Genomic DNA, 17,810 nt, shown 5'->3' with positions numbered 1-17,810 from the left:
CACATACTCTTAAAGATCTATGTCAGGAAAACTTTCCCTTATTTTTAGTGTAAAACTCCCTTTCTAAATTTCAGCCAGTTGCTCCAGTTTATATCCTTTTGTACTATGCTGTCTCTATTCAGTTTTATGCCCTTCAAAGATTAGTAGATTTATCAGGTATCTTGAGACTTAGCTAATCTAGATATATATTACATGCAAAAAACTACCTTAAATGAATACCCATATGAGTCATCAGCAGGGTATGAACATTTGGGAACTGTAAGGGGCTGGAACGTGGTGGAATCTTTGAAGATTTTAACTGCAGAACTCTAAGAAATCTCTACATAGCATATGTGAACTATGATTTTTCAAAGGCTTAACCAAATTTGGTTGGATTTTCATCAGATCATTAAAAGGAAAATCTCTGATTAAAAATAGCCTCCTGCTGCTCCAAAAAATGGGTGCTAGAGCTTCTTAAAGAAAAGGTTGCTAGAATTTTTTAAATTTGGATGAAATTTTTCTAAAAATTCAGCCTGAGGCAGTTACCTAGCATGTAAAACTTCAGCACAAACAATTAAAGTTTAGCAAAGTTATAAGCAACTGAAAAGGTCTTACAATGGGAATTGTCAGGCAGCCTTTGGTACTAAACCTGCCTATAATTAGTTCTGTACACTTTCCTTCACCAATCAATTATTCTGGCCCCTCAGTCATTCTTATTGCTCTTCTCTGAACTCCCACCAACTTCTCTTTAATTTTGGTAATGATCTAAATGCAAATTCCAGATGTGGGTTCACCAGAGTCCTAAAGAGAAGGACACTTATCTCCCATCAAAATACATAATAATATGTGCATGGCAAAATCTTGCCCATATGCTCAGGGTTCAGCTGATCACCATATTTGGGGTCGGGAAGGAATTTCCTCCAGTGCAGATTGGAAGAGGCCCTGGGGGTTTTTCGCCTTCCTCTGTAGCATGGGGCACGGGTCACTTACTGGAGGATTCTCTGCTCCTTGAAGTCTTTAAACCATGATTTGAAGATTTCAATAGCTCAGACACAGGTGAGAGGTTTTTCGCAGGAGTGGGTGGGGGAGATTCTGTGGCCTGCGTTGTGCAGGAGGTCAGACTAGATGATCATAATGGTCCCTTCTGACCTTCATATCTATGAATCTATGTTTTAAAGTGGATAGTTTAAAAATATTTCAGTTTGCCTGATTGCATCTTTTTTTAAATGGTTCATTGCTTGTGGATTTTCATCAGATGGACTGCAAGTACTATAGGTGTACCATGTACAGTGTCTAACTTGTACTTTAATTTAGACCAGCCTTATATTGGCAGTTAGCACCTTATAAAAAGAAGCACTTTGTTTTGTCTCCTTAGAAGTTCAAGGTTGGCAATTTTTTTGCTAGATGGTTATACTATTTGACTACAAAACATTTTTGGGTTTGGTTTTTTTATGTTCACTAACATTTCTTTTTTCCTAAGAGAAAAGCATATGAGGAGATGTTAAATCTGCAAGGGTTGTCAAAGTTGAGAATTCTGACAGGCCTTCAGATCATGGAAATGTAGAAGATATTTTTCCTTGCCTGGTAGGGTAGCCATTGCTTGTGTTATAAGTATGGTGGTCTGGGAGATCCTGAGCATGTGAATGCATACTGTCAGTATTGATCAATGCAGATAGTTCACAAGATTTCTTAAATTCGAATCTATCTGGCAGCGTATAGCTACATGTGTTTTTTGTAACTGATAAAAAGTAGAAGTATGCAGTTTCTTTCCTGGACTGAATTATGAATGTCTAAAACCATGGGTTTATAACAGATGTTTGCAGATGCTTAAGCATGGGAATGTGAATCAAGCTACTGCAACATAAACATGGGGAAATAGTTTTACTTTGTGTAATGGCACATCCACTCCCAGTCTTTATTCAAGCCTAAGTTAATGGTGTCCAGTTTGCAAATTAATTCCAATTCAGCAATTCTCCACCACCCCCACCCCCACTGTTCCTCACACATTCTTGTCAACTGCTGGAAATGGTTCCCCTTGATTATCACTACAAAAGGTTTTTTTCCTCTCCTGCTGGTAATAGCTCACCTTACCTGATCTCTCTCCTTACAGTGTATATGGTAACACCCATTGTTTCATGTTCTCTGTGTATATAAAATCTCCCCACTGTATTTTCCACTGCATGCATCTCATGAAGTGAGCTGTAGCTCACGAAAGCTTATGCTCAAATAAATTTGTTAGTCTCTAAGGTGCCACAAGTACTCCTTTTCTTTTTGCGGATACAGACTAACACAGCTGCTACTCTGAAACCTGAGAGTATTTTGGTGACTGGCAAACATTCCTGGAAAAAGAAATAAACAGTAAAAATCACACTTCTCCAGAAATTTTGCATAGTATGCCTCATCAAATTGTATGTCCCTTTTGTTCAAAAACTACATCACCCACCAACTTCAAAATTCACCCAAATGTCAGCCACTCCCTCTTTTGAATTACAAGACTTTCTGAAATCTTTTTGCCCTTCTCTTCAAAAGTGACAATTTCTACTTAAGTAAAAAAAGCACCAAAAAGAGGCTGCTGAATTGGAGAGGGAAAGAGAAAGAGAGAGACTTCTCCCATCTAAATAATCTTTGGCTTAGGGGAATAAGCACTGGGCGGGGAGCCAGATGACCGCAAGTTCAAGTCTTACTTCTTTCATGGACTGGTTTTAATAATTTTATATTTTCTTCACAGTCATTATTGAGCAAGCTCTTATATGGCTATCTTAGGAGTAAGGCAAGTATTATTTTTCCCCATTTTACAGATCAAACAACTGAGGATCTGAGTTGCAAAAGGCCACCTCTGGCAGGGAATAGTGTTTAGGTTGCTACTGTTGCAAAACCAAATCTCATCCATTTAGCTACACTGCATCTCAGAAAGTTTAGGTTAAAGCTATATAGTTGGTTTTGCTCTCTCTAAAATGGGAGTCCCAGTCTACTCCCTCCACTATGACTCTCAGGTCTGATTCTTGTCCCATCTGTGTTCCAGTCAAGCAGTTTGCACTCCTCCACTTTGCGTAAGAGCCAGCGGAACAATGAGAGCACAGGAGAGAGAGTGTCCCTGCTCTCAATTCCAGTGCCCTCACCACAGCAGCCAGCAACAGCAATTGCAGGGAACATTCTGCTCAGTTTCTACACCCCGGAATGGAGCATGCTCATTAACATATAGAGTTTAGCTGCCAAAACTCTAACAAGACTCTACTAGGCATGTGCAAACTGTGATTTTTTCAAAGGCTTATAACTTGGTCAAATTTGACTAGTTTTTCACAGGAACATGAGCAACAGCACATTCTTGGTGCCATGCTGTCTCCCCTGCTAAATTTAAGTCAAAATATGGAGGTACTAGAACCTCTAAAGCAGTTCAAGTAATTTTGATAACATATGGAATAAAAAATATTTTTCCTTTCCTTGTTCTTGGAAATGGCTCAGTTCTTTTTGCCGAAACTTTCCAAAATATTCGGTCTGAGGCAGACAGCTGGCATGGAGAATGTCATCCCAAAAAGTTAGTTTGGCAAAGTAATAAACAACTGAACAGAGTGTTTTATAATGGAAAGTGTTGGGCAAGCTTAAATAGAGACAGAACTATATGCCCATGATATATGCCTTACCTGTATAATACACTTTATGCATAGTAACTCCAACTGGTATGTTTAATGTAGGCCAGGCCACTGTTTAGAGCTGATTTATTTACCATTTCTTATTAAAAAGAAATTAAACTTTATTCCTAGAGACTGTCATCTGTTTTTGTTACCAGAATCCTGATGAGTTTGAGCTAATTTCCTTGACACTTTATTACCAATTCAAAAAGCCTGCTTTGCAGAAAGTATCTTCAAGTGTCTTTTTTATATTAAACATAGAAAAATCAAACATTTTATATGCATATAATGTGTGTGTGTGTGTGTGTGTGTGTGTGTGTGTGTGTGTGTGTGTGTATAACTACCCACTCAAACTTATAGTATAAATAAATTTAATCTTGATAGCTTTGCAAAATTTTGTTTCACAAATGCAAGCAATTTGCCAATTCTGGATATGAGTTAACATTGTATAGTAGTAAACCAATAGCTCATTTATAAAAGTACAGTTTCTTGATTTGCTGCTCTGTGGTTGAATTTTAATAAGATAAACATCTGCCAGTTGTCTGACAGTTAATGGCAGCATCAAAATCACTGAGTGACTAAGGTGACAAGTTACCTTCACATGTCAGGTTTTTATTGCTGTCCTTGGCATTTAAGGATCATGTATTAAGTGATATTTAATGAAGACTCATTCTGTTTGTCAGTTCCATGACATGATCTATGTGATGGAAGGAATAATGTCCTGATGTCAACTTAAGATGAGAAGATTGCAGTAGATATTACCTGTCTTAATAGCACAGATGTAGTCTGAGGAGATGTAGGCAAATCAGATTGCATGTTTTATCATCAGGCTGCCAGATGGAGCTTAGGTGAGTTTATGTGAAAATTCATGCACTGTAACTCAGTAACTGATGGGTTGTGTTTGGGGAAAAAAATCACTTATGGGTATTTACAATATTTGCTCCTCAGAGCAAGTGAATTTCTCTAGTTTGTGTAAAATTCTGTTATTGTCATGTTTAATTACTGCAACTTTACAAATATGTAGCAATGAACAGCAAATTTTAAAAAAAAACAATATGAAGACATCATTTCAGCTTGGAATATACCTTTAATTTATTCAAAAGTCACTGGAAATTCATAAATTTTGCTTCAGTAAAATACAGTAATATTCTCCATATGCTCAAAAGTCTTCTTCAGCTACAGATCAGCATTGTATATTCTCTAGTTCCTGGTTCAAGTATATGAAAATGAACACCTTATTTGATACACATTCATTTTTCTTTCCTAAATATTTCAACAATAAAATCATAGTAAGAGTAATATTCACTTCTGTAGTCCTGTCATCACAAAGTGTTTTCCAAAAATTATTAAGTTTCACAATGCTCTGGAAGTAGATAGAGATGGGTCTGAGTGCCAAATCCAGCCATGAGTCACTTACATGCTTAACTTTACATACATGCATAGCCCCATTGATTTTTCAGGATTGGAGAAGTTTAGGTCCTCCAGAACCAATCTTTGACCTCAAAGTTTGGTAATTTTGAATATGGAATTTTGCTTCGAACCTGTAGTCAGTATTTGTACTTCTTAGTTTGGCAGGGTTCAGGTCCTGGCCAGTCTCTAGTTGGTATTATTATCCCAATTTCATAGATTGGAAGACTGAGGCATACAAAAGCTAAAGTGACTTCCTCATGCTCACATAGCAAGGCAGTAGCAGAACTATGAATACAAGCCGGACTCCCTATTTCATGTTTAAATCTCTAATTTATGTTGCTTCTCAATAGTGTTTATAAAATATAATATCTGTTTTTTCCCTGTATAGTAATTCCTCACTTAAAGTCACCCCGGTTAACGTTGTTTCGTTGTTACATTGCCGATCAATTAAGGAACATGGTCATTTAAAGTTGTGCAATGCTCCCTTATAACGTTGTTTGGCAGCTGCCTGCTTTGTCAACTGCTTGCAGGAAGAGTAGCCCATTGCAGCTAGCTGGTAGGGGCTTGGAACCAGGGTGGACCGGCAGCCCCCATCAGCTCCCCTCTCACCTAAGTTTCCTGTGAAGCAGCCACCCAGCAGGCTATCAATTGACTGCAGTTCAGTTCTCCCTCCCCCCACTGCCATGTGCTGCCCCTGCCCTCTGCCTTGGAGCTGCTCCCCAAGCCTCCTGCTTGCTGGGGGGAGAAGGAAAGGGGGGCTAATGTCACGGTGTCCCCCACCCCTTGCTCCTGCACCCCACTTTCCCCATCTCCATAGAGCAGGGGGACACACAACAGGGCTCAGGATGGAGGGAGCTTCCTGGCAGCAGCTGTGGTCTCAGCTTGCTGATTAACTTAACAAGGCAGTGTACTTAAGAGTGGGTCAGCGTACTTAAAGGGGAAATGCACATCTCTCTCTCTCTCTCTCTCACACACACACACACACACACACACACACAGTGTGTGTGTCTATCTGTCAGCCATGCTGTCTCCCTTCCCTCCATTCCTGCTGCCTTGTAGAGTGTGAGGCTACATTAACAACGAGTTAACCCCTTGAGGGCTCAGCCAATTGCTAGTTCATCATTTAGCAGTAAGGCATTCCCTGGGAAATATCCCACCCTCTGACTTCACCACCTCAATCAAGCTTCACAATCATCACTGGTGTGTACAGTATTAAATTGTTTGTTTAAAACTTATATTGTGTGTGTGTGTGTGTGTGTGTATATATATATATACATATATACACACACACACAGTATATATACATACATACACACACACAGTATAAGACTATATATATGGTTTTCTGTCTGCAAAAACTTTTTTTCCCTGGAACCTAACCTCCCCTATTTACATTAATTCTTATGGGGAAATTAGATTCACTTCACATTGTTTCACTTAAAGTCACATTTTTTCAGGAACATAACTACAGCATTAAGTGAGGAGTTGTACATTCAATATTATATGATAGTCCATAATAGTGAAAATATGTCAAGAAAAAAATAGTACAGTGTAAGTTACTGAGCAATATTATTTTCTTAAATCTTGCTGGATTGGCAAAAATACTTTTTGCAAATACACCTGAGATCATGTGCAGTGGTATTGGACCATTTTAATATCTAGCATGTTTGCCAGTATTTTACTATAGTGTCTTTATATTTACTTGATATTGCCTGAATACTTCACGTCGCAAAGCCAGATCAAACTTATTCCAGTTAAAGGTCGGTATTAAGATGTCATGGTAGGAAACTATAACTGTGGCTGAAGCTTTATTTGATGTTATATATTGCTGCTTTTATCAATTTGGGGGATCTTTTTTTCCAGAAAGGTTCTAAAGGAAATCTCTATTGGAGACCTCAACCCCAATGAAACAGTTGAAGCAAATCTAGAAGCACAACTACTCTCCAAGCTAGATCACCCAGCCATTGTCAAGTTTTATGCAAGCTTTGTGGAACGAGAGAGTTTCTGCATCATCACTGAATATTGTGAGGTAAGACTTCTTGTAAATTATTCTGAACAAATTAGACGCAGTGTGTTTCTCAAAACAGGCCTTTTAGAAGACTTAGTTCATAACATTATTTATTTGCAGTATCATCTGCTATTTAGTAGGCACATTCCAAACTCTTAAGAAAGATGGTCCTGCTCTGTGGAGCTCATAGACTAAGGATAAAATGAGTAGACGCAGGGGAAGGGGAATAACAATAGGTAATTTAAATGCAAACCAGTTTGATTCACTGTAGGCAGCATAACATAAGTGGGTCTTTAAGAGGAACTTAAATGTGAATAGAGTAGCGCCCTTGTGGATGAGCTCAGGGAGGTTGTACCATGTATAAGGGGCTGTATGGAAAAAGGCGTGAAGATCTGACAAATGGGCAGATGAAGCCAGGAGTGTTGGCAGAGTGCGGGGAATCGGGGCAGATATTATTAAATTTGCTAAGAGAGGATAAATAGAGAGGGGCAGAGTTATGTAGCTTTTTGAAGGTGGTGACAAAAAGCTTAAATTTGATATGATGTTGGATAGGAAACCAGTGGAGGGATTCAAAGAGGGGAGTTATATGATCAAATTGATAGGAAAGGAAAATGAGTTTAGTATCAGTATTTGCATGGACTGAAAGGTGGGCTTTGTTTGTATATGGGAGGCCAGTGTGGAGAGGATGCTATGGTGGTATAAAGCAGGCTATAAAATGAGGGCCTGAATGTGACATTTGGCTGTGAGGATGGACTCACAACTTGCTTGTCCATTACAAAGGATGTTCCTCATTTTTAAATGCAACTGTATTTCTACTTCACACAGACTTGCTATCGCACTTCTATTATAATAATTTATGGAAAATGCAGAATTCTGATATGAATCATAAAACATTTTAAGCTTCTGTTCCCATTTTTTGTGAATCCCACATTTGGTCCATGGCAGGTTGAAAGGCTTAGATAAAATATATTGTAAGGTTTTAAAATGAAATTATAAAAAAAAACAACCAAGCCCAACATTTTTATATTCTTTAAAAATTTTCCACCCAACTCAAAATGTGCAGCTATCCTGGATACTTTTATCTATAACTTGGCTGTTACTTTCTGGCTAGTATCACAAATGGATTTTGTGCTGGAAAAATCACATTGTTGCAAGCATTCAAATTTGGTCTTAACAATTAAGAAAATAAAATTCCATTGAATCAAAAATTAATTCACTCCTTAAAGTAACTTTGTTGATAATTAACTGTTCTTTTATTGTTGGTCTGGTCAAGTTTGTTCTGGAAACGACATAGTTTTTTTCAAAGTTGTGAGACAGTGAATAACTGTCACTCTGTTGATCCAACATGTGTTACAAAAGGACTCTGAGAAGTTGCAAATAACGCTTAACAGGGCATTTCTTTATGGTCAGCTACCTGTGGAACCGACGTATAAAATTAGGGAAAAGTCAAATCCAGGGCCTAGATTCTTCCCTGTGTCAGGATTGCTTTTTACTGTGCCACTGGTACAAAGTAGCCCTAAAGCCAGAATAACTAGCCACAGTCACATCATACCGAAGTAGGGGCTTTCTCGTCCTCTAATGCTGTAGAGCCTGCATAATGGATCCTATACCCAGCCTCTCCCTCAAGCTGGTATAGAGAGAATGGCTGAAGGAAAAAAGCATGGCAGGGACTCCCCTGCACCCAGACAATCACCAGCTGCTGCAACATGCCCTTCAGGTTATATGTAACCTGGGCAAGTAAAAGCAGCTTTGAGGCTTCTCTAATGTGGACTAAGGAAGCAGAAAATGTACTTCTATATTTGCCTAGTTCTGATACATCTTTATATCTTTATATAAGCATACAGAGCTTTTCACCTAAAAGTTGTCTGTTTAAATCCTGCCTAAATTAATGGTGAGCAAAATTTGCTGCCACCTGATGGGTGTTTGGAAGCTTACTGTGTTCTATGTCCAGTTTCTAATGCACAGAACTACTTCCACAATTGGCAGTAATTGGTACCCTAGCTGACAGGTTAAGAAGAAAGACCAAGCATTAAGTTAGCATGGGAAGATGAGGTACCCCTTGTTCTATTTCCTCCAAACTACTGTGGCTTTGAACCTTGCTGATGGAACAGTGTGGTGCAAGCTTCCCGTGCAGCTGCCTGAAGCTGTGCCTGTTCTATGAATAACAGAGTACTTCAGTCTGGCACTTTTCATCAGTGTTAACGACACTCACAATTATAGAAGAGAAGTGTGTGTGTTCTAGTTTGTTTTTGTGGACTTCTTTGGTAGGTGACCCATTTCAAATATTTTAAGGCAATATAAAAACAGTCATGTCAATATGATTTCAAACAAAAGTATCTAGATGAACCTCTGATTCTATTTTGGGGTCTAAAACTGGACATCAGTGAAGGATAATTCTTAAAAACAATAATTACTTCCCCTAAATGACATATGATTTTTTAATACAACAATGAAATGTAAAACATAAGTCATTACATTCTCAAAATAAAAATAACTTCTTATTTCCTTTTTTCAGTGCAGTTTCAGTTCAGCCTGAAATACACATTCTCTAAGGAAAATTAGCAACTGTAGTCACGAATGCTTGTTCACATTTTCAATCATAAAAGCCAAAAAAGCAAATCCCATTTGAAAATAGTTATTACTGCATGTTATACAATATTCATGAAATTTAAATGTCTGAAGTAGCTTGACATCTTCCTTGTCCTTCTCTTTATTTCCTTCTCTCCTGAACATTAATATACTGACCTTCCCAAACACAAAATAGGAAGAGTGCACTTCTTCAAGGTTTCCTGGCAACAACATTTCAGAGTTGTTTTTCTTGAGCAGTTTTTCCTAAGGTACTTACTTTTTACACAGAATCAAGCTTAGAACAATTTGTAGGTCATTGGAGCCAGTCTTTTAATCATGAAGGCTGAACTTTATTTCAAAATGGTTATGTTAGGACAGGGAGGAAGAGTGGGTGGAGCATGGTCCACTGTGGTAATCCCCATCAGGTGTATGGTCCTTTTGGGACCATAACCAGCTAGAACAGGTTAGAGCAGGCACTTTGGAGTCGGGTGGGGAATCAAGGAGCTGTCACTGGTTGTGAGTTCTGAGCTTCTTTTCTTTTATCTTCTCCCTCTTTTGGACTGGCCTAGTTGGCTCCATGGGATAGGTGAATTATCCCTTTCTAGGTACATCACTAGGCTCAGGCAGAGACCATTTAGCTACCCTGTGGAAAAACAGGTAACAGAGAAACTAGTACTACTATCTCCTACCTACCTCATCATAGAAGGCAATCAGGTTGGTCAGGCATGACTTGCCCTCAGTGAATCCATGTTGACTGTTCCTGATCACCTTCCTTTCCTCCAAGTGCTTCAAAATGGATTCCTTAAGGACCTGCTCCGTGATTTTTGCAGGGACTGAGGTGAGACTGATGGATCTGTAGTTCCCTGGATTCTCCTTCTTCCCTTTTTAAAAGATGGGCACTACATTTTCCATTTTCTAATCATCTGGGACCTCCCCTGATCACCATGAGTTTTCAAAGATAATGGCTAATGGCTTTGCAGTCACATCAGCCAATGCCCTCGCATCCTCGGATGCATTAGATCCGGTCCCATGGACTTGTGCATGTCCAGCTTTTCTAAATAGTCCTTAACCTGTTCTTTCATCACTGAGGGCTGCTCACCTCCTCCCCATAGTATGCTGCCCAGTGCAGCAGTCTGGGAGCTGACCTTATCTGTGAAGACCAAGGCAAAAACAGAAATGAATACTTCAGCTTTTTCCACATCATCTGTCACTAAGTTGCCTCCCCCATTTAGTAAGGGTCCTATACTTTCCCTGACCTTCTTCTTGTTGATAACATACCTGTAAAAACCCTTCTTGTTACCCTTCACATCCCTTGCTAGCTGCAACTTCAATTGCGCTTTGGACTTCCTTGCATGCTTGAGCAATATCTTTATACTCCTCCCTAGTCATCTGTCCAATTTTCCACTTCTTGTAAGCTTCCTTTTTGTGTTTAAGCTCACCGAATATTTCTCTGTTAAGCCAAGCTGGTCACCTGCCATATTTGCTATTCTTTCTGCACATTGGGATGGTTTGTTCCTGCGCCCTCAATAAGGCTTCTTTAAAATACAGCCAGCTCTCCTGGACTCCTTTCCCCCTCATATTAGCTTCCCAGGGGATCTTGCCCATCATTTCCCTGAAAGAGTCAAAGTCTGCTTTTCTGAAGTCCAGAGTCCATTTTCTGCTGCTCTCTTTTCTTCCTTTTGTCAGGATCCTGAACTTGACCATCTCATGATCACTGCTGCCCAGGTTGCCACCCACTTCTACTTTCCCTACCAGTTCTTCCCTGTTTGTGACCTGCAGCTCATGAAGATCCCGGCTCCTAGTTGGTTCCTTCAGCACTTGCGCCAGGAAGTTGTCCCCAACACTCTCCAAAAACGTCATGGATTGTCTGTGCACGGCTATATTGCTCTCCCAGCAGATGTCAGGGTGATAGAAGTCCCCCATGAGAACCAGGGCCTGTGATCTGGAAACGTCTCTTAGTTGTCTGAAGAAAGCCTCGTCTACCTCATCCTCCCGGTCTGGTGGTCCATAGCAGATGCCAACCACGACATCACCCTTGTTGCTCTCGCCTATAAACTTAACCCAAAGACTCATGGTCTTCAATATCTCTAACTGGAAGGTTGTTTTCCTTTTAGGCTGCATGTATTTTGAAAAATTGTATTAAACAGAATTTTTAGAAAGCTACATTGATAAAGATCAGCATTAGAATTAAAGGCTGTGTCATCTAGCCAATATCCCTCTGGGTCTCAGATAACAACTGAATCTTATATTTTGGCATAAGAAGAAATGTTTATAACCCTTCTATTAAACATGCAAATATCCTCCAATGTTTCAGGGTCGAGATCTAGACTGCAAAATTCAAGAATACAAAGAAGTCAAGAAAATATTCACTGAAAGCCAGATAATAGAATGGTTTATACAGTTGTTGCTTGGAGTCAACTATATGCATGAAAGGTATAGTAATTTACTTTAATATGAGTACAGTTAGGTGTGATATGACAGAGCAGACTTGTATTGGCTAATTACAGATATTCAAATGGAAATAAAACCCTGCTGAATATTTTTTTCTTTGATATAAAACACTTTTGAATTAATATAGTATGTGTAACGTGATGATTGAAAAACCATTTTGCAAGAACAGTGCATTTTTGAAGAGTCTGACCCTTCAATATCTATACTTCTATTACAACCCATCATCTAGCAATATTATGATGACCCTGTTTTAGCAGTAGTCATCATTTGTAGACCTTTATTTTCTAAGATCCAGGTGACAGCCTTGAAAATATAGAGTAGAATCAAAACAGTTAATCAAATCTTGTGATTAAAACAAATATTCAGCCTTAAAAGAGAGAGAACACATCTTAAACATAAAAAGTAAAATTTATCTCTGGAACAACTCCATTAATATAAATGAAGTTACCTCAGGGATAAATTTAGCCTAATGTTCCTCATTTTGGATATGTGTTTGAAGACACTTACTACTTTCATTAATACATCAACGACTTAACCTAAAAAAATACTGCAGGTGACTCAGGCAATTATGTTTCGAATCTCTAAGTGATGAGCATATTTTTATAACTAATAATGTAAGATCCATGACACCAGAGGAAATAAATTAGTCATTCCACAAAGTTCCACAGGTTATTTATTTCATATCTACTTATAAGGTCCACTTATTCTTCTCTAGTCTAGAGATATGAAGAGAGAAATAATGATTCCACTCTAAGGCTGAATGGCTTTGTCTAGGCTAGATAAATTTGGCAAGCTGACCACTGTTTGGTCTCACCAGCACATCTGTAACACCCCTCCACCTTCATGTCCACACACAATTGTTCCCAGCAATGTGCAGACTACTACTGCTACTGAACTACTGTTTGGATTAGTTTTGCTTTGAGCAAGGCTAGCCACCGTATGATATTCTACCTAGCCAGTCTCCACTAATGTAGTCCCAATATGGACAGTGATTTCTGGCATACTAACCCTGGTGGTGCAAATAGTCCTACCAGTGCACTGGACACTACTTAGGTAGTTGTCTAGTCCACTTTTTCACATTTCATTACACAGGTCAAGTTTGACCTAGATGGGACTCCTCACATGCTGAAAGTTAAGCATGGGCTAAAGTGCTTTGCTGGATCAGGATCAGCGCGCTTAGCACTTTGCAGGATTAAGCCCTAGGAGAGCAGACAGGGGATGAGAGACTCCTTTCTTCATGGCTTTTGAGAAGTTCTAGAGCAGGGAGCCTAACTTTCAGCATCTTCCCTTTTTCTCTCTTTTTCATCAAAGTTGTTTGTGGCTGTTGGCAACACTGAAATACCCTGGTGATGAGCTTGATATAATATCCTATATAGCTAGCTCTACCCTCCCAAATCCCAGCATATTTCATCCTCCCATACTCAGAGTTGGACCCATTCTAGTCTTTTAGGGATAAGAATCCCCTAGCTGTGCAGGCTAGAGTTTGGTACCTTTAGCAGAGGTTGGTACCTTTGCCTATACATCTACAGACTGTGCTGATGAGAGCATAATGGATAGAGGTCTTTGCGTTGAGTGCTGCCTTTCAGATTATCCAAGCAGTGCTTTCCCAGCATTTGCCTCAGACAGAAAATGAGGAATAGGATTGAAATGAAAAACCTCAACATCTAATTAAACTACCAATTTTCTTTTTCAAACTCCAGTGGCGGAATTAGGCATTAGGAATGCACATATCCTGGAAAGACAGCTTTGTGTGAAACCCTTACTTAAACATATATACATTAAATAAGGGGATACACTATATAATAAAGTGAGAATAAAAAAGCTTTGCTGTCCTAGGCTCTTAACTTCTGTCTTTCCCCTGTGACTTTCATCTCTCTATGCCTTCTGTATCTCAGGTTCTCCCTCATGTGCCTTTTATCAGCTTTCTCCCTGTACTGTATTTTTCTTGTCTTCCACTTGGTCTGCAAATAAATCTTTAGAACTCTGGTAAATAAACCTCTCTTGGTAAATAAATGTATTAAACTATTGGGCTTCCTGAAAAGTACAGTTTAATTCTCCAGTGGCAGCAACAATTTCAGTTTTGAATAGCTATTTATTTTCTCTCTTTGAGTCATCACTGTTTAATGGCACTTCCCCAACCATGCTCAGATAGTTTGACAATTTTTATTTGCATTCCTTTTAATGTGTCATATATTTGTATATAGATGCACATTTAAAAAAATTATTCTGTACCTTTCTGGTATTGCTTTATTATCATGCACCATAAAAACTACATAGCAAGAATGTAAATATGTGGACTTTTTAATAAGTCTATAACAGGCATCCATTCTAGGTCCTAAAAATATAATTGCCAGCCTCTATTTATATAATTATACTGATTTCTTCTCTAACAATATGGAAAAATTATAGCACGCTTTTAATCATTTCCAGTTCTAGTGCGAAGACAACATGGCCCTAAAACATGAATATTCATAAACAATTGTATTTCATAATAAAAAAAATTCCTTGGATAGTGTGAAGGGGAACTTTTGCTCAGGAGCATTTAAATTGCATACATCTATCCACATAGCTGAGCATGTGCCTACAGCTTAGCTGAAACTACTGGTTCAGTACTGTATTTAAAAATTCTATTTTCAAAACAAGATGTTTTTTGCTTTGGATTTTTGCAATGACAGTACAGATTAGAAAGATTAGAAATTTTCATCTTTTTCTTGTGCCTCACAAATCTCAAAGGGTATGATTATCTCTTGGTGACCACACCACCTACTGTGTATTTTACATAATTGGAAGTTTTTTTGGATTTGAACTTGACAGCTAAATTGTCTAGAATAAATGGATGCACATCTCATCTATCATTAGTATAACCAGAAGAGAGAAATAATGGACTGTGTGCTTAATGGCCTTGTTTAGGTTAGAGAAAGTTAGCATGCTAACCACCATTCGGTCTAGTGCTTGCAACACATCACATGTCCACACACAAAATTGCTCCTAACAGCATCCAGGCAATCACGCCATTGTTGAGACTTCTTTTGAGTAAAACTAATCACTAGGTGGTCCTTCCCCTTGGTAGTTTCCACTAGAGCAGTTTCAAAATGGAATGATTTTGGCATAGTAACCCTAATGGTGCAAATAGGCTTTCAACTACCATCCTACAGCGCACGAGGCACTGCCTAGATTGCTTGTCTGGTCTTTCTGCCTTTTACTACACAGGAGTCAAGTTTGCCAGAAGCCACTTAGCTCTACAAATAGTTCTTCACACTGTTCAAATTAGTTCCACAATATTTTCACAGCAGTAAACTTCACTCTGTTTCAGTTGCTAGCATATGGCAGAGGAAGCCTTATTCAGCATGAGCGGAGCATGTTGAAAAAAGTTCTTCCATACTTTTCTATGAAAATATATTGTTTCTGTCGACTGCACCTTGAAGTATGGTGCTTTTATATGACAAGTAAGGATCAAATGCACAGTCTGTTGTACATAGGTATGGATAAATTTATAACATTTTTAATAACTAAATCTAGCCATATTTGAAGCCTTTGGAATCCAAATCCTACCCAGAAATCAGTGACCGGTTGTTTACTTCAGAGTTTCTTTGTTATGAATAGTAGCCACAGAATGTATCCATCTGTACAAAGTGAGACATTTCATATAAAAATAAATATGTATACATATGTGAAATAAAGATGAATGTCACTTTAAATAGCTTAATGTTCCTTGCTAATTTAATGCATGACAAATGCATATATACTGCTTTAAAAAGTTGCTATAACAAGTATATTTCATTTGTTTATTTAGAAACCTTGGTAAATACCCACTGCATAATCCACTGATAATTCATTCTCGTATTTTAATGCACTATAGAAACAAATTGGTTAACTATTATCCTTGATGACAAGAACTGTAAGAAGTAGTTGAAATATTAAAATATTTTTGAAATCTTTTCTTTATATTTCACTAAGCATAAAGACTTGTTTTTCAGTCTGCAGTCTATACATATACAATAATGCCTCATATTAGGTATTTATTATTTGTATTTTATTGTTTGTTATTTGTGAATCGTATATATTGGATTCAGTGAAATTATCTTTGTATTTCATGAAAAAATTACTTTCCCAAAGATGCGGACTACATTGCTCAGTTAAATATGCATCAGAAGAAGTTATTGTCTCAATATGGAAAACATTTTAGAAATCACTACACTATTTCAGTACAGAACACTTTAAAAATTTCAGGAAAAACAGGGCAATATTTGAAGACAGCTGAACAACAACTGTAGTCAGTTACCATATTTGATTTTATTGCTCACCCCTACGGATTCTAGAGCCCCGATGTTCTCTTTATCTGTTGTAAATGGTTGAAGAATTGGTATCAATGAGACTAAATGCAATACCAGTAACTGTAGGTATTGTAGACTGTTTTTCTAACTCCACTCGGGAGCAGATTATTGCCTGAAAGAACACTGTTGCATATGCTATGGACACTGCAGGAATCAAGTGGGCAAGGTAAGACCTAGATAGGATGGTGGGACATGAGGGAGCCCTATTGGGGGAGAATTAACAAAAATTCCTTGAGCCTGTGATTTGCATGTAATGTAGATGATGGTGATTATTATTTTGTTTTACTTCGTGGGGGGAGGAAGATAAGGGTGTCATGGGTAGAAATTTCAAGAAGTTGAGAAAATATGGTTACACACAGCACTACTCATGACTTATGGTGTCATGTGAATCTTTGAGGAACAGCTTGGTTAAAACTGATTGGAGAGACAGAGAAAGAGAGAGAGAGAGAATGATATATATTTAATAGATATATTTTGTTTTTTCAAGAACCACTTTTCCCCTGATAGGGCATTCTCAGATATTTGAGGATCCTCCACTTTTTAATTCCTCTATTCTGAAGTATCTCATGATGAGGCTTATCCTTCTGGCAGATGACATAACATAGCTCCCTTAAGAGCACCCAAATGGGTAAAAAGAGCAACAGGTTTTGTTCCCTTCCATGAAAGGCTGAATAGGTTGCCTCTGCAGCTCACCTAATTCCTTACATCAGAGGAGTGAGCGATAGTCTCAAACTGTGGTACATGCATTCATGTGTTTTATGCTAGGTTCCTAGTTCCTAATACTGCAAATGACTGTGCATGGATGCATTTCTGCACCACAAGGAGCCCCATTGAAGGCAATGGAGCTAGATGCAGATACAGGGATGTGCCTGTGTATTGTGAATAGCAGGACTGGGTCCTAGTCTGCCAGGCTGGCCTTTAGTAACACAGTTCTAATGAAGGAAGTGGCTGGGTTAGTGTATTTAACTATAATTTCCCCAGATCAGATGAAATTGACTTCCCCTTTGTGTTTCAGGCGAATACTTCACAGGGATTTAAAAGCCAAGAATATTTTTTTGAAAAATAACCTTCTTAAAATTGGTAAGATTTCCTTACTTTCTTAGATGACTTTTAGTACTATAGAAAATTCCATCACAGATGTTATAAATATGTAGATTTAAATTAGATGGTATCTAAAGGTGTCCAATACACTGTATATTTTTTGTGGTATAGTTCTAAAACTATGGTAATGCCTAGTTTTGTGTTTGGCTTTTTAACTTGGAAATGTCAACTTTTCATGCGCAAGCATTTGAAAACAAAAGGATATCTTAAGGCATTATTTTATTTTGAACTTGATCTAGACTTGAGAAACAATGTATATCTTTTGTATAGAAGATTGATGACCAATTGATTTTTCTCCATGTTTTAAAAATCATTGCAAGTTTTCCTTGT

General features: G+C 38.2%; 1 protein-coding gene across 7 annotated transcripts in view; it reads left to right on the top strand.

The window, feature by feature from the left end:
* The window catches only part of NEK11 (NIMA related kinase 11), a 169,716-nt gene that overhangs the window by 44,062 nt on the left and 107,844 nt on the right, over window positions 1-17,810 (top strand). For all 7 annotated transcript variants that reach the window (XM_043508953.1, XM_038393222.2, XM_038393223.2 and 4 more), the window contains exons 3-5: window positions 6,882-7,047; window positions 11,909-12,027; window positions 17,395-17,459. In XM_043508953.1, coding sequence (XP_043364888.1) covers window positions 6,882-7,047; window positions 11,909-12,027; window positions 17,395-17,459 — 350 coding nt within the window. The remainder of the gene's footprint in view (window positions 1-6,881; window positions 7,048-11,908; window positions 12,028-17,394; window positions 17,460-17,810) is intronic.

Source organism: Dermochelys coriacea, chromosome 2, assembly GCF_009764565.3.
Source record: "Dermochelys coriacea isolate rDerCor1 chromosome 2, rDerCor1.pri.v4, whole genome shotgun sequence".
NCBI classification, from domain to species: Eukaryota; Metazoa; Chordata; order Testudines; family Dermochelyidae; genus Dermochelys; species Dermochelys coriacea.
Note: the sequence above shows the minus strand (reverse complement) of the source record. Positions and strands in the feature narration are given on the sequence as shown.